Here is an 18,071-nt window from a genome sequence, read left to right on the forward strand (position 1 = left end):
ATGCCACTAACCCATGAGAGAGAAAGAGGCTCTCTTTTTATTTGCCAAAGAAAGAATTTCCTTTCTAAACCTCCTGATAAAGTCAAGGGCTCATCGACATTTCTGGCAGCGGCTACAATGTCTTAGAGGTCCGGAGTCCCCCGGCAGCTTCTCTGAGACTAGACCCGCTCAGGCGTGGACTTCTGTCCCCCGCACTCCTCTACCCGCGGGAGAGGCGGGGTGTGTGTGTGGCGGCAGTCCAGACAGTTTCACTGATTTTTCTGCAAACAAGCAGGGGATATAGCGCAGTCAGTCCTCCCGAGAGGGGGCTGGTACTTTCGTCCTAAAGCTCTCGTTTCCTCGGGGAACAGAATTGCTAGACGCATGGGTGCGCTGTCTTTAGTCTTCCCCGCTCCCTCTGAGGGCCGGCAGGGGTTAAATCTCAGGCTCCGGCTCCGTGGGAGAAGGTGAGGCTGGGAGGTCCGAGGTGAGGGCGTGCCATCTGGGTGCCGGAGAGGTGCGGATGGAGGGGATCGTCTCCTCCCTGCTGGAGCCGCTTTGTTAGCGAGGAGGGGTGAGTGGGAAGTTTCTTGGACTTGACCGAAGCGGGGGTAGGGTGGGGGGTGGTGGGGTGGTGGTGAAGGTCTTGTTTGGCCAAAAAAGACCCTCAAGGTTAGATAGATCTTGGATGTAGGGGAGGTTGCACAGCTGAGTGCATCGGTAGCGCCTCCCTATTTAGAAATCCACAACCCCACCCCTACCCCCACGAGACAAATGACACCCTTCAGTATGCAATGAGTTTTTAGAAAGATCACAGGATGTGAGACAGCCTGGTCATGTCGGTGCTTTTTCACGTGCCCTGCCCCTTCCCTATTTGCAGTGAATGGTTTCTGTAATATTCGGAGACGTGGAAAGAAAGTTCCTCCTCTCCCCCAGTTGATCGGGTTACCATAGACTGGGTTGGTGATCCTTGGTTTGTGGAGAAGGGACTCGTTCCCCTTGGGGATCCTGACACGTGGGAGGAGGCTCTGTTGCAATGACTTGTTCCGGTTCTTTCTGTAAAGTAAACACGTAAACGTAAACGAAAGCAAACATCTTCACCAAGGTAGCAACAATGAAAACCTTGCTGGGTGGGATACATTTCTCACGGCTTGCTTTATCTTGCTCAAAGATAAACCTCTTTTGGGACAACCGATTTCTCATGTCTTATGAAGTCCTGTCATTTCGACGCTGTACATTAAGATACAACAGCCAAATTTAAGGCAGAACGTATTTCCTCCTTTTAATGTTCACGTGCTCAAGAAGGCGTTAGATCTGCGGTTCTCAACTTGTGGGTCGCGACCGTTTTGGGGGTCCAACGACCCTTTCACAGGGGTCGCCTAAGACCATCGGAAAACACATATATAGTTACATATTGTTTTTGTGATTAATCACTATGCTTTAATTATGTTCAATTTGTAACAATGAAAATACATCCTGCATATCAGCTATTTACATTACGATTCATAACAGTAGCAAAATTACAGTTATGAAGTAGCAACGAAAATAATTTTATGGTTGGGGGTCACCACAACATGAGGAACTGTATTAGAGGGTCGCGGCATTAGGAAGGTTGAGAACCACTGTGTAGATTGTTGCTAGGTGAAAATGATTTGGGAGGATTGTAAATCCATTCAATTAATGACACACTCAAGAGGGTTTTGTTTGGTTTTGTTTAAGACCCCTTCAAATTACTCAGTACAGGTCTCCTAATTCCCAGTAGGTTTGGGAATTTCTCAGAGCAAAGAGATGATATTGTATCATTAATTCACGTTGCATGATATCTTTATTTCTAGGAACCTATTGGAGAAATAAACATTGTTTTTAAGTCAAAGGAAAGAACATAAACATTTTATTGAAATTATTTAACTTAAGTCCCCAGGGCGATCTTTGATACAAAGTGTCCTTTTTAAGCACTTACTCCTAGACTTTATTGGGGAAGAAGAGTTATTTGTTTCTCTGAGTTAAAGGTTAATTATGAATTAAATGATATCCTTGACCTTAACTAATGGAAAGGAGGAGAAAAGATGACATAAAGGGTGAGACAGAAACAGTTTCTCAGTGAGGGGAGTGCAGTCATTATTTTGTGTCAAGGCTCCACTCTTGGTAAGTGGCCACAGACATTTAGAAGCTTGGAAGGAAGTAGTGCATTTAAAGGGTTGAAAAACACAAACGTATTCTAAGAAGCACATCTTTATAGTAAGCAGTTGGTAAGAGCTTCACCTTCTCACATATTTTTAACAAGTTCATTTGCTTTATGAAACCACAAATTAAAAGGTGCCACTGCCTTTTACCTGTGTGACCAAAGTTACACCATACCACAACATTGCCATGTAATCCCTTTGCTAGTTCCTCATTTTAAAGTAATGTGGACTGACTCATTCATCAGAAGACCATTTTTGCCAAACAGAATGATTAGGTAATTTACCACCCCTCCTTCCTGGCAACATGAGAATTATATTGGATTTCCTCTGTTCTCTAGTATTTGTTTCTAAGTGAATTTATTCAAATTGCAAAAGGTAGCAAATTGTTCCAGACAGTAATTACTCTAAAATATTTGCATTTCATTTGTTTTTGTTGGAGGTTTTACTTGTGCATGAAATAAACAAATTTTTCTTATTTTGATAATAGTTGTCATTTAGTTATATCATCAAAGTAAAATTGATGTTTTTGGATCCACCCATTAATTTGTTTTAAATGTTTGACTGCTTAACTTTCATTAAGGTTAGTCAGGTATTATATAATGTAAACCTATCTGGTAAGTTTTTTCTAGCAAACTCATTTTTAATTTCTAATACGAAAAGTTTATTGAATTTATTATTCTGTATTCTCAAACAACACTGACTGGTACAAAATAAAATCAGATTTTTACTTTCTGCTCTTGTTTTCATCACCTTTTTCAGAGACAACCATTCTTCTTATTTTTTTGATTGATCGAGGTATATTGATATATTTTATCATAATCCAGAATACTAAACTAATCCCTTGGCAATTAGAAACTTATCTGATTCATCTATTAAATTTCTTTCAAGTGTATGTTTCATTATGCATATAATGAAAAGGTCATTATTGGGGAATACAAAATAGTGTTTTTCAAATAAAAGTTAGTTTTTATCTTTAAAGATGATGATTTATTTGTCTGTGAAAGTAAAACACAAAAGATGCTCATTAGTTTTACTTTTTGTTTCTTTGTAGTTATAGATACTCAGTATGTTTCCGCTGACTGAGGGAAACAAGCATGTGGCCCAGTTGTTGTTCAGTACTGGTACATGTCCAAGATGTATCTTCAGGTTCTGTGGTGTGGATTTTCATGCACCTTACAAACTTTCTTACGAGGTATTTTCTTTTTTTTTTAAGTTAAGAAGTTTTCTCTAGTTTTAAAATAATACGTGTATATTTGAGGGCAAGTATCTATCCATAACTCTACGTTAAATTTAAAAACACTATAATAAAATAATTACTGGTAACGCTAATTTTAGAATTTACATTATCATAAAAATGTAAGGTTCTTTTTAAGTGATTAATCTAACATTTAATATAGTGGGATCTTTGTGGAGCAATTCCCTGGTGCATTTAATGTTTGTATAGACCGTTCCTAAAGAGTATCTGGACAGACTATCACAAAGTAGTGCTTCTTACCAGATATTAGGAAGTTGTAACAGGAGGGGGTGGTAGTCCTTAACTCAGTGATGGCGAACCTATGACATGAGTGTCTGAGGTGACATGCGAACTCATTTTTTTTGGGTTGATTTTTCTTTGTTAAATGGCATTTAAATATATAAAATAAATATCAAAAATATAAGTCTTTGTTTTACTATGGTTGCAAATATAAAAAAATTTCTATATGTGACACGGCACCAGAGTTAAGTTAGGGTTGTTCAAAATGCTGACATGCCGAGCTCAAAAGGTTCGCCATCACTAACTCTATTAAGTGAAAGCATTGTGGGTTCGGTTGCATTTTTTTTCTGTTTCCTATTTTATCATTTTATTTACAAATAGTATTTGCAACCCTCTAGAAAGAAATTCCATTAAAATCATTAATTATTTACTATTAATAACAACAAAAGTAATATACAGAGATCTTTGACATTTAATAGAATCCTTTCAAATTATATAACATTTTGTGAAATATATTTGATTCTAATAGTGATATTCTTTTCAGAGGCAGATAGTAATTATATATATGTAAATATATAACTATACAAACAGTATAAACAAACAAACACACACACACACAGATTCATATACATGAACACTCAGTTTCTTATAATTTTAAAAAATTTCCCAGGAGTTAGCAATAGCAGTCATTTTTCCTATGAATTAATTGTTTCTATTATTTTAAAATAATAATTATATCTAATATTCATATAGCATTATTATATTTCAACCTTCATGTAACTCTCATAGTAACCTATTAGGTAAGTACATACTATGATTGTCTCTATTTTCAGATGAAGAACTGAGGCAAAGAGAGGTTAAGCAACCTGCCCAAAGTTACACAGCTATTAAGTGAGCAAGCTAGGATATGAACTGTCTGTCTGAACCCAAAGCCTAGAATTTGGAGCTGAAAGACATGGATTTGAATCCCAGTTCCACAACTTTCCATCTTCAGTTTTCTCCTCTGTAATTGGGAATGATGATAACATCCACCTCACAGGATTTTAAGGGACAATATCTAATAAAGTATGTGAAAGCACTTTGAAAACTGGAAATGGTACATATGCTATGATGATTAATATATGTGTATATTTATTTATACACACAATGACTATAAAGTAACAAAACTGGTTTTGTGTAACTTCTCTTACACATTTTAAAAGACATTATAATCTAGTATGCTATGCATATGTTGTTAAGATTTAAAACATATTAAGAAACTTAGTGTTACTAACTTTTGTTTGTATCAATTTGTGTAAATATGTAAATATTTGAAGACTTTTTAAAAAATGTACTTAAATTTTGACCTGTTCTATTCATATAATTATATATGTACATATACATATATATATGTACTGTGTTATACCAACGTTGTAGATCTTAGGTAATAATAAACATTTGTGTGGGTCATAATATACCTGTATGTGTATGTATCTATGAGTATTTCTCTGTTGATAAAATAGGAGAGCTAATGTCTTAATAAAATGAATTAAATTTGTTTGAGTGAAAGACTTTTCCCTTTACAGTCAGTAAATTGTAATCTGAGTGAATTTAAAAGGATATTTATTCAACAACTGAAAAAAAAAGCCTGTTTAATTTAAACAAAATTGAGGAAAAGTCTTCTGAGTATTTGGATGAGTAGAATGTCTGAAATATAAGAATGGTTTCAAAGGAATGCCACTTTTAACATTCTAATACAAAAGGTAACAAAAAGTAGGCAAACCAGAATGTAGTAGAGGGCCGCTTTCAATTAGCACATATAAATGGTTTGTAATTATGGTGCCAAATCTCAGCATTTCCAGCATCTGTTTACCTTTATTTAGTAAATTGTCTTGACCTTACTTTTACTTAATAGACCCCTAATTTCTCTCTAATTTTTCAGACTTCATATTAAATATTATACATATGACGTTTTAGTGATTGTGAGGTTATTACATAACCAATAATGGAAAGCAATAATGGAAAGTCCATTTGTATTTCTATTAGTTAAAAATTGGAAATGAAAAGTAGTTTCTTGTTTCTTTTTTTACTTAGCAAGTGAATGAGTGAATGACCCCACAACAGAACTACATGCCCAGTGCACTAATTAATTAGTTAATATCTTAATGGAGCCTTTTTGCCTCAGATTTAGCTTCTCTGATATATGAAACTCCTTTGAAACAATATTCACACATTTATCATAGGAGTTAGTTAAGCCTCTTTTAAATTCCCCAGAAAGCCGGTGCTGGCTAATAAAATTAATTCATTGCTCTAGATTGAATATAAATCAACATTGGGCAAGTTTGTGATATACCATAATATTCACTCCTGTTTTCATGCTTCATCTTACCCTTAGAGTTATTACTTTTATTGTGTTTTGTTAAAAATTAACTTTCTAGGAGTTGTTCAATGAACTACAGAAATTTCTGAAAACTGAAAAAGGTGAATTAATTTTGGAAGTTCCAAACCCACCTCCCAAGAAAATTCGACTCCATGAACTGGAAGATGGGATTGATGGGACTGATAATCAGAGTCAAAATGGAGAGGGAAGGGTGTCCATTATTGAAGGCGGAAGCATTGCTTTTAAGAGCTCCAGTCCAAATGTATGCAATGTATGCCTAGGAATTCTTCAGGAATTCTGTGAAAAAGAGTTCATTAAAAAGGTAAATAATCTGTCTTCTGTTATTATATGTGCACTTATATAGAGATTTTTAGTTTTAACCTAGAATTCTTTTTTTTATTGATTTTAGAGAGATAGGAAGGGAAAGAGAAAGAGAGAGAGAGGCATCAATGTGAGAGATTTATTGATTAATTGTCTCGCATATGTACCCTGACTGGGAATCGAACTCTCAACCTTTTGGTGTACGGGATGACACTCGAATCAACTGAGCCACCTGGCCAGAGCAGACCTGGAATTCTTGTATCTACAGGAACAATGCCATTCATTTCAACGTGTTTCACACCAATGTATTATTAAAACATTTCCTGAATTTATTTCAGATAATGAACACCTTTTTATCTCAAATTACCTTTTTATCAACATGATATCTGAAAATGAAATATATATCCCTTTATGTATGTCAGTCATGAGTGCTATTCAATTGAAAAAAATAAATAGCAGTTTTCCCTTTGCTATTTTAACATAAGAAGCTAGAGAAAAGTTCTTTGTTAGTCATACCTATTAGTGTCTAGAAAAGACAAGTGTTACAGCCTTGTGGGAGGTGCATGTTTGAATGTAGGACTGGCTTTTGTTCTCAGCTGTCAGGAGTGCCATATTTGGCTTTACTTTGTTTAAAATCTTTTTTAAATGATGAGGTAACCTAATAGAAAACTATTTTGACATTCAGCAGATTGTTCTGCAGGTGAGTCCTTGCTGTTTCGGTGTTGTCAGTCTTCAGGGTCATAGTTAGCAAATATTTGATTTCATGATGTTTGTGAGAATTCCCTACTCAAAGGTGAAAGTTTAGAAGTTTTGCAGTGTCATTTCCTGGACCAAAAATCTATGTTATGAAGATTAGTATATAATTTTTAACACTTCCTGGGAATTTATATAATGCTCTTTTATGTAATAAAGTAATTTTTATGTAATACTTTTTCAGGTGTGCCAAAAGGTAGAGGCCTCTGGATTTGAATTCACTAACTTAGTGTTTTCAGTCTCCTTCCCACCACAGCTATCTGTAAGAGAGGTAAGGTCATTTATACACACGAAACTGCATGTGAAATGCATGCTAGGAGTTTCTCAAAAAATATGAATGTAGAAATATTCCTTACCATATTACATTTTTTACATTTTGTGTACTTATTGAATGATTGAAAGCATTACATTATTATAGCTGTTTAATAATATTGAGTGAATGGATGAAAAAAGGAATTATTGGTTCAGATTCGTGTATTTGTCATAGAACTGCCATTTTTTTGTTTTTATTTTTATTTAATTTTAAAAATATGTTTTTATTGATTTCAGAGAGAGAAAAGAAGGGGGAGAGGTAGAAACATTCCATTGACTGCCTCCTGCACACCCCCTACTAGGGATCAAGCAAACTGGGCATGTGCCCTGTCTAGGAATCGAACCTGGGACCTGGTGCATAGGACCATCCTCAACCAACTTAGTGACACTGGGCAGGCAGGACTGCTATCTTTTTAAAAGGTCCTCATTCAGCCCTTGCTGGTTTGGCTCGGTGGATAGAGCATCAGCCTGCGGACTGAAGGGTCTGGGTTCAATTCTGGTCAAGGGCACATGCTCGATTCCCAGTAGGGGGCATGCAAGAGGCACTAGGCATGCAGGAGGCAGTCGATCAATGATTCTCTCTCATCATTGATGTTTCTGTCTCTCTCTCCCTCTCCCTTCCTCTCTGAAATCAATAAAAATATATTTTTAAAAAATAAAAAGCCCTTATTCAGTAGAAGACATTCATTGAGTTTTAGCTCCGTGGTCAGAGAAAGATAATTGACCAGGAATCCAGAGATTTGAGTGAGTGTGTGTGTGTGTGTGTGTGTGTGTGTGTGTGTGTGAAGTGTGCATTTTATAATAGTCCTAGGATAGGGTTATTTCAATTCTGATGAACTTTCTTATTTTCTGATATAAAATGGTAGCACCTCTTTTAGTCAGTGGTAAAAAGGGAAATAACCATATTTCATTTAACATTTTTCCTTTGTTAGCGAAAAACTCACATAATAATAGTAGTAATTACTGTAATATTCTTGTGTGTCAAAACTGACATGAAAACATAAAACTATTTTTCTTAATACTGTTATATGAAGTATAGGGAGAATGGCCTCTGTAATCTCAAATTACAACAATGAGTTCTAAACATACCCATTTATTTTATGTATAAGGTGTCTTTTTGTTAAGAATCCCAAAGCATCACCAGAAGATTACATCTTATACTGTCACTTTCTTTGGGTGAGAATGTTTATTAGCCTCTAAAAGGCTGAACATTGATTTAAAACTTGTTCAATGATAGGTAGGAACTGAGACGTGAAAGAGTAGATGCTTTTAAGTAGTACCTCTGTTGATGACAAGATAACTGAGCAAATGGAAGGATAAAGGGGATGATGATATACTGAGGTTTATAAACACTTAAAGTCATTTTCTAGTCAATCATCAAAGCATTTCTCACAGATAGGTTATCTCCAAGGTTCAGTTTTGGTAGAGAGAAACAGACTTCAAAAGCTATATGACTCACAAGAAGTTGAAGTATTTGAGTAACAAAAATAGGAATAAGAAATACAGTTGACCCTTGAACAACAAAGGTTTGGACTGCGTGGGCCCACTTATACAAAGGTTTTGTTGTTTGTTTGTTTTTTAGAGAGAGAGGGAAGGAGGAAAGATGGAGGGGTGAACCCGCAACCCGGGTATGTGCCCTTCACCGGGAATCGAATTCAAGACCCTTTGGTATGCAGGCTGACGCTCTAACCATTGAGCCACTCTGGCCAGGTCTGCACAGGTTTTTTCAATAAATACTGTAAATATATTTTCTTTAAAAAATTTTTCATTGAAATTCAGAAAGGAAAGGAGAGGGAAAGAGAAATAGAAACATCAGTGATGAGAGAGAATCATTATTGGCTGCCTCCTGCATGCCCCTACTGGAGTTGGATCCCGCAACTTGGGCATGTGCCCTGACTGGAATCGAATCATGTCCTCCTGGTTCATAGGTTGATACTCAACCATTGAGCTACTCCCAGCCAGGTGATTTTTAACAATTTTGATTTAATATTTATTGACTACTTATGAAGTATTTATAGTCCATGTCAGAAATAGAAGATGCCATTTAAAAAAACAGAATTATTCTGCTTACACTCTATTTACTCTTTGTAAGAGATTTTAACCACTAAATTATTTAGCAGAAATATGTGACTATTCTTATTATTGGGGAATTATTACTTTCCACAGATTAGTGTGTTGTGACTCATTGTTTTCTTTTTTGTTAATGAGTAGTCTATTTTTCCTCATTCATTTCTTAAGAATAATCATTATTCAAAAGTATGCAATTTTATATGCATCTTACTATTTTCACAACCAAGAGAGTTCTTTAGCAAATTGTTTTATGTTTCACTTTGTGATTTTCTTTTATCATTATGCATTGTTAGTTTCCTTTATTGCTGTCTTTTATTACTTCTTTGGTGTTGAGGTATGTTCTGGGCCAGACTGTATATAAATTGCTTTTTCATACCAACTTATTTGTTACACATTCCAATTTTTAAAAAGTACACATCTTTAGACTATCCTTGCATTTTGAATATAAATTCTGTAACTTCTTCAGTGACATATTTCTTCTACAATGTGGTTTTTCAATTTAGATCTTTAAAACTTTGAACTTACTTGTCTGTGTGTAGAATAAACATTACTATACATGGAATTGATTGGTGTTAGTTATTTCATAATTCAGAGTGGAATATACAGTTAAGTAAATTTTTCCCACTTCTAAAGAAGAAAATTATGATTACAAATATATTGATTTGAAAGCAAATATTTTATCAACAAGGTAATATTTGTTTATATTCCTGCTTACAAAAGAACCAAGGGAAGGGATGACCTCAAGTAAAGGATTTTTTAAAAAATCAAGCTATCAAATTTGTGTTAATTTCTATATTCCTGGCCCTCCCAATGCCTTTCTGGCTACAGCTATAGTTTTTACTTATCATCATAGAAGCACTAATTTAAGAGCCTAGGAAGAAAGCTTGCAGTTAGTATCATTATCATCATCTTTCATTGAGTTTAGGAGAATGAAAGGAGGGATGGAGTACTTCTCCTGTGGGTGTGTTCCTAGGAACCAGCTGGTCTGGTTAGGACAGTTTTAGGCTAAATGCTACTGAAAAGGAGAAAAACAAGCAGATTAATTGATGAAACTATGTTAGACATACAGTAAGACATGGTAATCAGAAATAAATGGAGGCAGTATCCAGCGATTCACAAAAGACAGATATGGAAACTAGCTTGATGTTATACTTAGGAGCTTCGGTACCTTCTGCAAAAGGTATTTGTATAATACCTTTATACAAAATATGAATGACAATATAAAGTTGAGATGATAAGGGAGAAGAATAAATATCTCATGACTGTTTTGGTGACTTTCTGGATTTTGGCTTACCACTTGAATGTAACAATTCAGATATCTTAAAGGGAGAGATATAATAGTGTGCTATGCCAAGAAATTATATCTTCATTGAGATCTTTTGAGTGGAAGGATGCTAAACACTCTTTAGAGGAGAATTTAAAGCAAGAGATAAATGGGATAGATACAGAAGTGGAAGTGTGCTGTATGCCCATTGGCTTAAGGAAGAGGTGATGAGTTGCATACATAAAATAGGCACACAGGTTAATGTATACAGTAGCATGAGGAACTCCCAGTATTTAGGCACTTGATGGAAATCACGTTTGCTAAAAGCACAGCGTCTGACAGCTTTTGAATGGGAACAGTTACTTCTCCTAAAGTAGTGGTTCTCAAACTTTAATGTGATAGGACTCATTTGGAGAGTTTTCTAGGCCCCAACTCCAGGTATTCTGATACAACAGGTCAGTGGGACGCATGACTCTGGTTCCTAAAAAGTTCATGGATGATGTTGCTGTTGCTGGTACAAGAACCACACTCTGAGAACCACTTTCCTAAAGAATAATGGTGAAACTAATGTAGTCCTAAATGAAAATGGACAACCTTTTAAGATTTGTGTTCCTGATAGGAAGAGAGAAACAAACATAATTAGAGTATATCCTAGACTTTTGCTAGATGGATTTCAAGCAGTCAAAGAAGAATGGCATGGGAATCTTGCCTGGAAGATAAATGAAAAGGATTGGGAGATGCAGAGGAAGTGCCATTGAGACTTTAATTAAAACCAAATTATCCCAACCAATAAAAGGAAGTTTAGGGATAAAAACCTATTCCAGTAAAAAAAGAAATGGGGAATACCTTCCTCCCTCCCTTTTTTTTCTTTCTCTCCCTCTCACCCTTCCCTCAAATGTTTACATAAACATTTGTATTTATATATTTAGATATATTTATTTGACTTCTTATTTTGGAAAATTTCAAAAATAGTAAGACCTGCCTAATAACCCCTATGTATGTATTATTCAACTCCAACAGCTAAATTTTTTGCCAATTCAGGATCAGTTTCAAAAAGAGAGAGGAAAGGTGAAGTCAAATTAATGCAAATGTAAGAAGAGGTTTAGATTTCTAAGAATAGCAACTAAAAGATAAAATCTCCCTGAGTAGAGACTTCCAAGAATTGCTAAGGAAGACTTGGGATACTCAAAGTTATGTTTAGAGCAAGAAAGGGATGAAAAGGGGATTGATTTGCTGTTAGGAACTGAAGGTATGCTGCTGATGGATGACAGAGAAGGCAGAACTCTGAAAATCCTATTTTGCTTCTGTCCTTTCTGTCAAGAAAAATCTTCCTGTGAAAAGGGTAGCGTGATCATTGGTAGGGAAGAATGAAACTCCACATGGTGAAGCTTCTCTAAATGTGTTCAGGTATTTGAGCCTGGATGAATTACATTCCAAGATAGATTCAGAAAGAACTTACAGCGGTCCATGATCTTTGAGAGCTCTTCAAAGATAACAGATTTTCCAAATGACTGGAGGCAGGTAAGGGCAGTTTCAATTTTCCAAAGGTGAAGAAAGGTGGTTCTGTTAAGTACTAGCTGGTGAGCTTGATCCTAAAACCCTGGCAAGATTCTAGATCAGGAACTAAAGAATAAATGATGGGCACTGAGAAATAAGACAAACTTGATGTCAACACATCAAACAGGTCTTCTAAGAACAAATCAAATCTGCAACATTTCTACCTTTACAGGTAGCAGGACTGGTAGAGCAGGGAAATACAGTAGCACTGGTGTGATTAGAATTCAGCTAGTCATTGACTAGATTTCTTTCTCATGATAACTACCTGAAAGTGGCAGGGTGGATTGTGCCTGACTGGCCACACCCAAAAGGAACTGGTTAATGATCGGTGTGGACCTGGACAGTGTTTCTCCCCATGTTCTCTGCAGATCAGCCATCTGAAACCTACTGGGGGAAGGTTGTGATTGCTGGTTCTTGTTCCAGACCTCCTAAATCAGAGTCTCTAGAGATGGGGCATAGAAACCTCTCAGTAGTTCATGTACACACTGAAATGTAAGAACCATGGAACTTCAGACAGATTTCTGACGTGCTGCAGAACTCTCTTCGTACCTTGTCCTGTTCATGGTTTCTATCATTGATGACATAATAGGAGCACTCACTACAGGTGTGCATGACAAGAACTGAGTGTATAGCAAATAGGTTGAATGTTAGAATTGAGATCCGAAAAGATCTCAAGAATAGGGGAAAATCTAATGAAATTTAACAGAAAGAAACATAAATTCTTATACTTAGGATTAGAAAACTGCCAAGTAAAGGATAGGTAAGAGTGGCTTAAAAACTGTGTTTATAGACAAGGCTTAGGGGTTTTAATTCATGGCCTGATAAGAATGAGAGGTGTGATGTAGATAACCTCTGGATTTTAGTCCAGATATTAGAAGTATCGGATCTGGAAAGATGAAGGGGGCAATCCCGGGTTACTCAGTGCTGGTCATTCCTGGAGTGCCACATTCAGAGGGAACACTCTACTTTAGGAGGAAGAAGGACAAGTGGGAAAAGGCATTTTGTGGTAGCCCAAATCCCCCAAATTTGTGAATGTTACCGAATGTGAAAAATTAAAAGGGACTTTGTGGTGTAATTAAGATTAAGGACCCTGAGATGGAGAGATCATCCTGAATTATCTGGGTGGGCTCAACTGAATGACATGAGTCCTTAAAGGTACCCTTTCTGGCTGGGGTTAGGGTCAGAGGAAGATGTGATTGTAGAAGATGGTCAGAGAGATGCACTGTTGCTCACTTTGAAGATGGTGGAAGGGAGGCATGAGCCAGGGGATGTGGGTGGCCTCTAGAAGCTAAAAATGACAAGGAAATGGGTTCTAGCCTAGAACTTCCAGAAAGGAACATAGCCTTGCTGACAGTTTGACTTTAGCCCAGATGGACTTCTGACCTAAACATTGGTAAGATAATAAATTTGTGTTGTTTTAACCTACTGAGTTTACAGTAATTTGTTGTAGCAGCAATAAAAAGAATACACAGAGGAGTGCATTCAGAATAGTGGAGGTGCCCGGCCAGTGTGGCTCAGTGGCCGGCGTGGCTCAGTGGCCGGCGTGGCTCAGTGGTCGAGCGTCGCCGTATGAGCAGGAGGTCACAGTTCCATTCCCAGTCAGGGCACATGCCTGGGTTTTGGGCTCCATCCCCCGAGTGGGGTGTACAGGAGACAACCAATCAATGATTCTCTCTCGTCATTGATGTTTCTGTCTGTCTCTCCCTCTCTCTTCCTCTCCTAAATCAATTAAAATATATATAAAGAAGAATAGTGGAGACATCTGAAACCTGGACAAAGGAGCCACTGGAAGAAAGTTGGGTTATTTAATTTAGAGAATAGATGATTTAATGGGATTAATTTGCTCTATTTAAGTATTTGAGGGGTTTTCTGCTGCAGAGATAAGATCAGGAGGAAAATAATTTTCAGCCCTAAGGAATTATCCAGATCAGGGGAGACTTTTCAGGGATGGTGAGTTTTCTATCACCAGAATGTTTAAGCCAAAGCTGGGCAACTATTGGCAGATGTATAGTATAGCAGGAAGACATGCACCATATAGTTAGCTAGACCAGAGACTTTATTCAGCCTTTTCAACTCCAAGAGCATATATAGTTTTAAGAAAAATATTTATTTTAGTAGTTATTTCTGTATTATCTTATATTCATGACTGATTCCTCTGAACTTCTACACCACATTGAGTTAGTGTCACACTAAAATTACCATAGGTTGAATGACCAAGACTTATCTAATATTAGGCTAAACTTGTATTTTTAGGAAAAGAGCATTCCATTAAGTCCTTTAAAAAGTAAATGTTTTTAAAGTCCTGTTAATCTTTTAGGTTTATCTTTCCTAGTGGAGTCCAGTAGAGGGCGATATGGTACTATTAGTTTCGTTTATTGGTCCCTCTGGGGTAGTGTGTGGGCGTTTGCTCACTCTATTGATTTTAAATGCATATAGCGCCTCTTAAATGTTACTTTGGTTGTATGAAACACCTACTTTTTTTTTTTTTTAGGGCTTTACTGTTTATTACATTTACTTAATTAGATATAAATGCTACATTCATTCATCTATTTAAATATTTATTGAGCTTAAGTATTTCTGTGAAACAATTGTTCTAAGTCTTCCTCACTCTTCAGATCCTTTTTTGAGGTCTTATTACATATTTATATGTTTAATTATTTTCTTATTTAAAAAAACTGGAATACAGTTGGTTATAACATTATTGATTTTAGGTGTACAACATAATGACTCAATATATGTCTATATTGCAAAATGATTACCATAATATGTCTAGTTAATGTCCATCACCATACATGGTAACAAATTTTTTTGTGTGATGGAACATCTTTGTTTTCTTTTTCTTTTAAGTTTTTAAGTTGAATTTATTGGGGTGACATTAGTTCATAAAACCATACAGGTTTCAAGTGTATAACTCAATAAAGCATCACCTGCACACTGCATCATGCATCCATCGCCCAAAGCAAAGTAGAAACATAAATTCTTATACTTGGGATTAGAAAACTGCCAACTAAATGATAGGCAGGAGTGGCTTAAAAACTGTGTTTCTTTCCATCCCAATTTATCCCCCCTTTATTAATTATTATATTATCCATCTAAATAGCTATAAACCTACTTTTGCCCACCCCGTATATACATACAAATGGCAAATTAAAGAGCCATATTTTTGTTAAAAGCTATTCATATACTTTGAAGTACTGATATGATTGAAACTCATGATCCTTTTTTTTGGTGGAATCTCAGTTTATCTATGAAGTGGTTGTTAAAATGTTACTGTGAGTATCAGGTCCAATATAATGTGAAGGGAACTAACTTAGATAGGAAAAAATAAAATAGATTTTATTTAAATGTGGTCTTGAAGTATCCATAAGGGAATGAAATAATGAAATTGATGCAAAGATATCAACATGGGTAGCACTTTTATTATATTAAGAATCATAGTATAAAATGGTTTCTGTTTAGAATTCAGTTCACACCTAGGATTTAAATTTTCTGTGAAGGTGTTATGATGTGTATTGACCATATGATATTCATTTAGTATTATCACTATAAATTCATATTAGAAACCATGAGGTAGTAATTTTAGCATGTATTTGGATCGTATTTCTGAAGGCATCACAGAATCCTCTACCTATCAAGGAAATGAGCATGCTTACTCATGCCCTATTGTAACCAGGCAGAATGCTACACTGCTATTCCAAAAGATTTTTTTAAAATATAGACATGTAATCAGGGCACTTCTGTGGGATAACATTTTTATTCATGATGTAACCCCAAGTTATAAAAATCTTACAAAAAATCTTATTTTGCAAATAAGATTAAGATGGCCCACATGTGTCTCTCTCTCTTTTTTTTTTTTAATATATCTTATTGATTTTTTACAGAGAGGAAGGGAGATTGATAGAGAGTTAGAAACACTGATGAGAGAGAAATATCGATCAGCTGCCTCCTGCACACCCCCTACTGGGGATGTGCCCGCAACCAAGGTACATGCCCTTGACCAGAATCGTACCTGGGACCCTTGAGTGTCCAAATCAGTGGCATTGTTATGATGTTGTGCAACCATCATTACTATCTAGTTTTGCTATTGAGTTTTTTTTCTTGTTTCTAGTTTTTTAAAGTTGCTTTTTTCAGTTTATTTTGGCCTCTCCCATGTGAGAGGCCTTCTTCAGTTGTTTGCTGACCCTTGGCTGGCCGGTCTTATTTAAGAGTACAGGACGAGAAGCAATTTTAAGCTGGAGTGCATGAATAAGGAGGAGTGGTTGACAGGCAGTTTTACTGTCTCCATTGTCATTATCTTTAGGACTTTCCTCTTGAGTAGGCCACATTCTTCAGAGAAGATGCAATTTCCTATCTAGAGAACTGTCCAGATCCAGAGGTGGGGGCAGCAGTGGTGGGTGTGTGCCATGATCTTATTGTCTTTGTTTACTCACTGAAGTAAATGTAACTCATGACCCCCCAGGCAAAAGACCCCTATTTTGCCATCTCCAGGAAAAAGACTCTATAGTCTTTACAGGAGTTAGAGAGAGGCATTCATCTGGCTGCATGGAGTGGGGGAGGGGTGTAAGGATCTACCTCTTTTTCAAACAGATTTCAGTCAATCTTCCTTTTTTTTTGATCCTCCTACCCTTATTTCCAAATTCCTTCATGTTGTTTATTACTCAAACGTTTGCTGATTGCCTGTCAGTTTGTCCTGCTGCCATTTTGGGATTCCAATTTATTTTGGGGGGTCTACTAAGTCCTTTACCACTCTTCTATTTGCTTTCCAAACGTTGCTGTTCCCTACATTCTCACTGTCCCCATCCTGGAAGAGTTTATACACTTTTAACAAATCTCTTTACTGTTGGTTTAGAACAGTGGTTCTCAACCTTCCTAATGCTGCGACCCTTTAATACCGTTCCTCATGTTGTGGTGACCCCCAACCATAAAATTATTTTCGTTGCTACTTCATAACTGTAATTTTGCTACTGTTATGAATCGTAATGTAAATAGCTGATATGCAGGATGTATTTTCATTGTTACAAATTGAACATAATTAAAGCATAGTGATTAATCACAAAAACAATATGTAATTATATATGTGTTTTCCGATGGTCTTAGGCGACCCCTGTGAAAGGGTCGTTCGACCCCCAAAGGGGTCGCGACCCACAGGTGGCGACCCACAGGTTGAGAACCGCTGGTTTAGAAGATTAGCAAAAGTTCATCCCTTCATTTGATCTTCTCTCCTTACCCAGAAGTCCAAATATTTTTGTTTACTTTTAAGATATAATTTTTGCATTTGTCTCATTTTAATTTTTACCATTGTTACATTATTTTTATTTACTACATTAAACAAATCACCCAGATCAAGGTATACAGCCTTGTTCTTTTTATATGTGAGGTTAGAAATATTTTTTGTGCTATAGCAACTCTAATGTATATCTATCAATTTAGTTTTTATTTTACAACCTAATTATACAGAAGAACGTGAAGAGAAAATATATGAAAAAATATTTGCAGTAGGGTTTATATTCCTTTTTGGCATTTAATAGGATTCATACCCAGAAGGTCTGCTTTCTCCTTTGCCCGCCCCAGCCTCACTGACTTATGATCTTTACAGTGCTTGCAGATTTTAAGGTTATGTAGTGAGGAGTGGTAGATGGAAGAGAAGTGTAGAAGAAACTCATTATCTGTTAGATTCTTGAGATATTTAATAATCATTTTGACATTGCATGAACTTAGGACTTTCTTATTTGTTTAGTTGTTTTATCTTCTATTTTTTTAAAAAATATATTTTATTGATTTTTTTTACAGAGAGGAAGG

At 36.1% G+C, this 18,071-nt stretch overlaps 1 protein-coding gene across 10 annotated transcripts in view; it reads left to right on the plus strand.

Moving 5' to 3' along the window:
• Positions 1-54: 54 nt before the first annotated feature.
• Positions 55-18,071, plus strand: part of PUS10 (pseudouridine synthase 10) — a 56,419-nt gene continuing 38,402 nt past the window's right edge. For 4 of the 10 annotated variants that reach the window (XM_036334452.1, XM_036334457.1, XM_036334455.1 and 1 more), the window contains exons 1-4: positions 55-553; positions 3,214-3,354; positions 6,054-6,317; positions 7,254-7,340. In XM_036334452.1, coding sequence (XP_036190345.1) covers positions 3,229-3,354; positions 6,054-6,317; positions 7,254-7,340 — 477 coding nt within the window. In that variant the 5' untranslated portion in view covers positions 55-553; positions 3,214-3,228. Of the gene's footprint in view, positions 554-1,518; positions 2,438-3,213; positions 3,355-6,053; positions 6,318-7,253; positions 7,341-18,071 lie in introns of those variants that run through there. The other 6 variants (XM_036334453.1, XM_036334454.1, XM_036334459.1 and 3 more) reach the window with 6 other exon arrangements.

This window comes from Myotis myotis, unplaced genomic scaffold, assembly GCF_014108235.1.
Source record: "Myotis myotis isolate mMyoMyo1 unplaced genomic scaffold, mMyoMyo1.p scaffold_m19_p_14, whole genome shotgun sequence".
In the NCBI taxonomy this organism is placed as follows: domain Eukaryota; kingdom Metazoa; phylum Chordata; class Mammalia; order Chiroptera; family Vespertilionidae; genus Myotis; species Myotis myotis.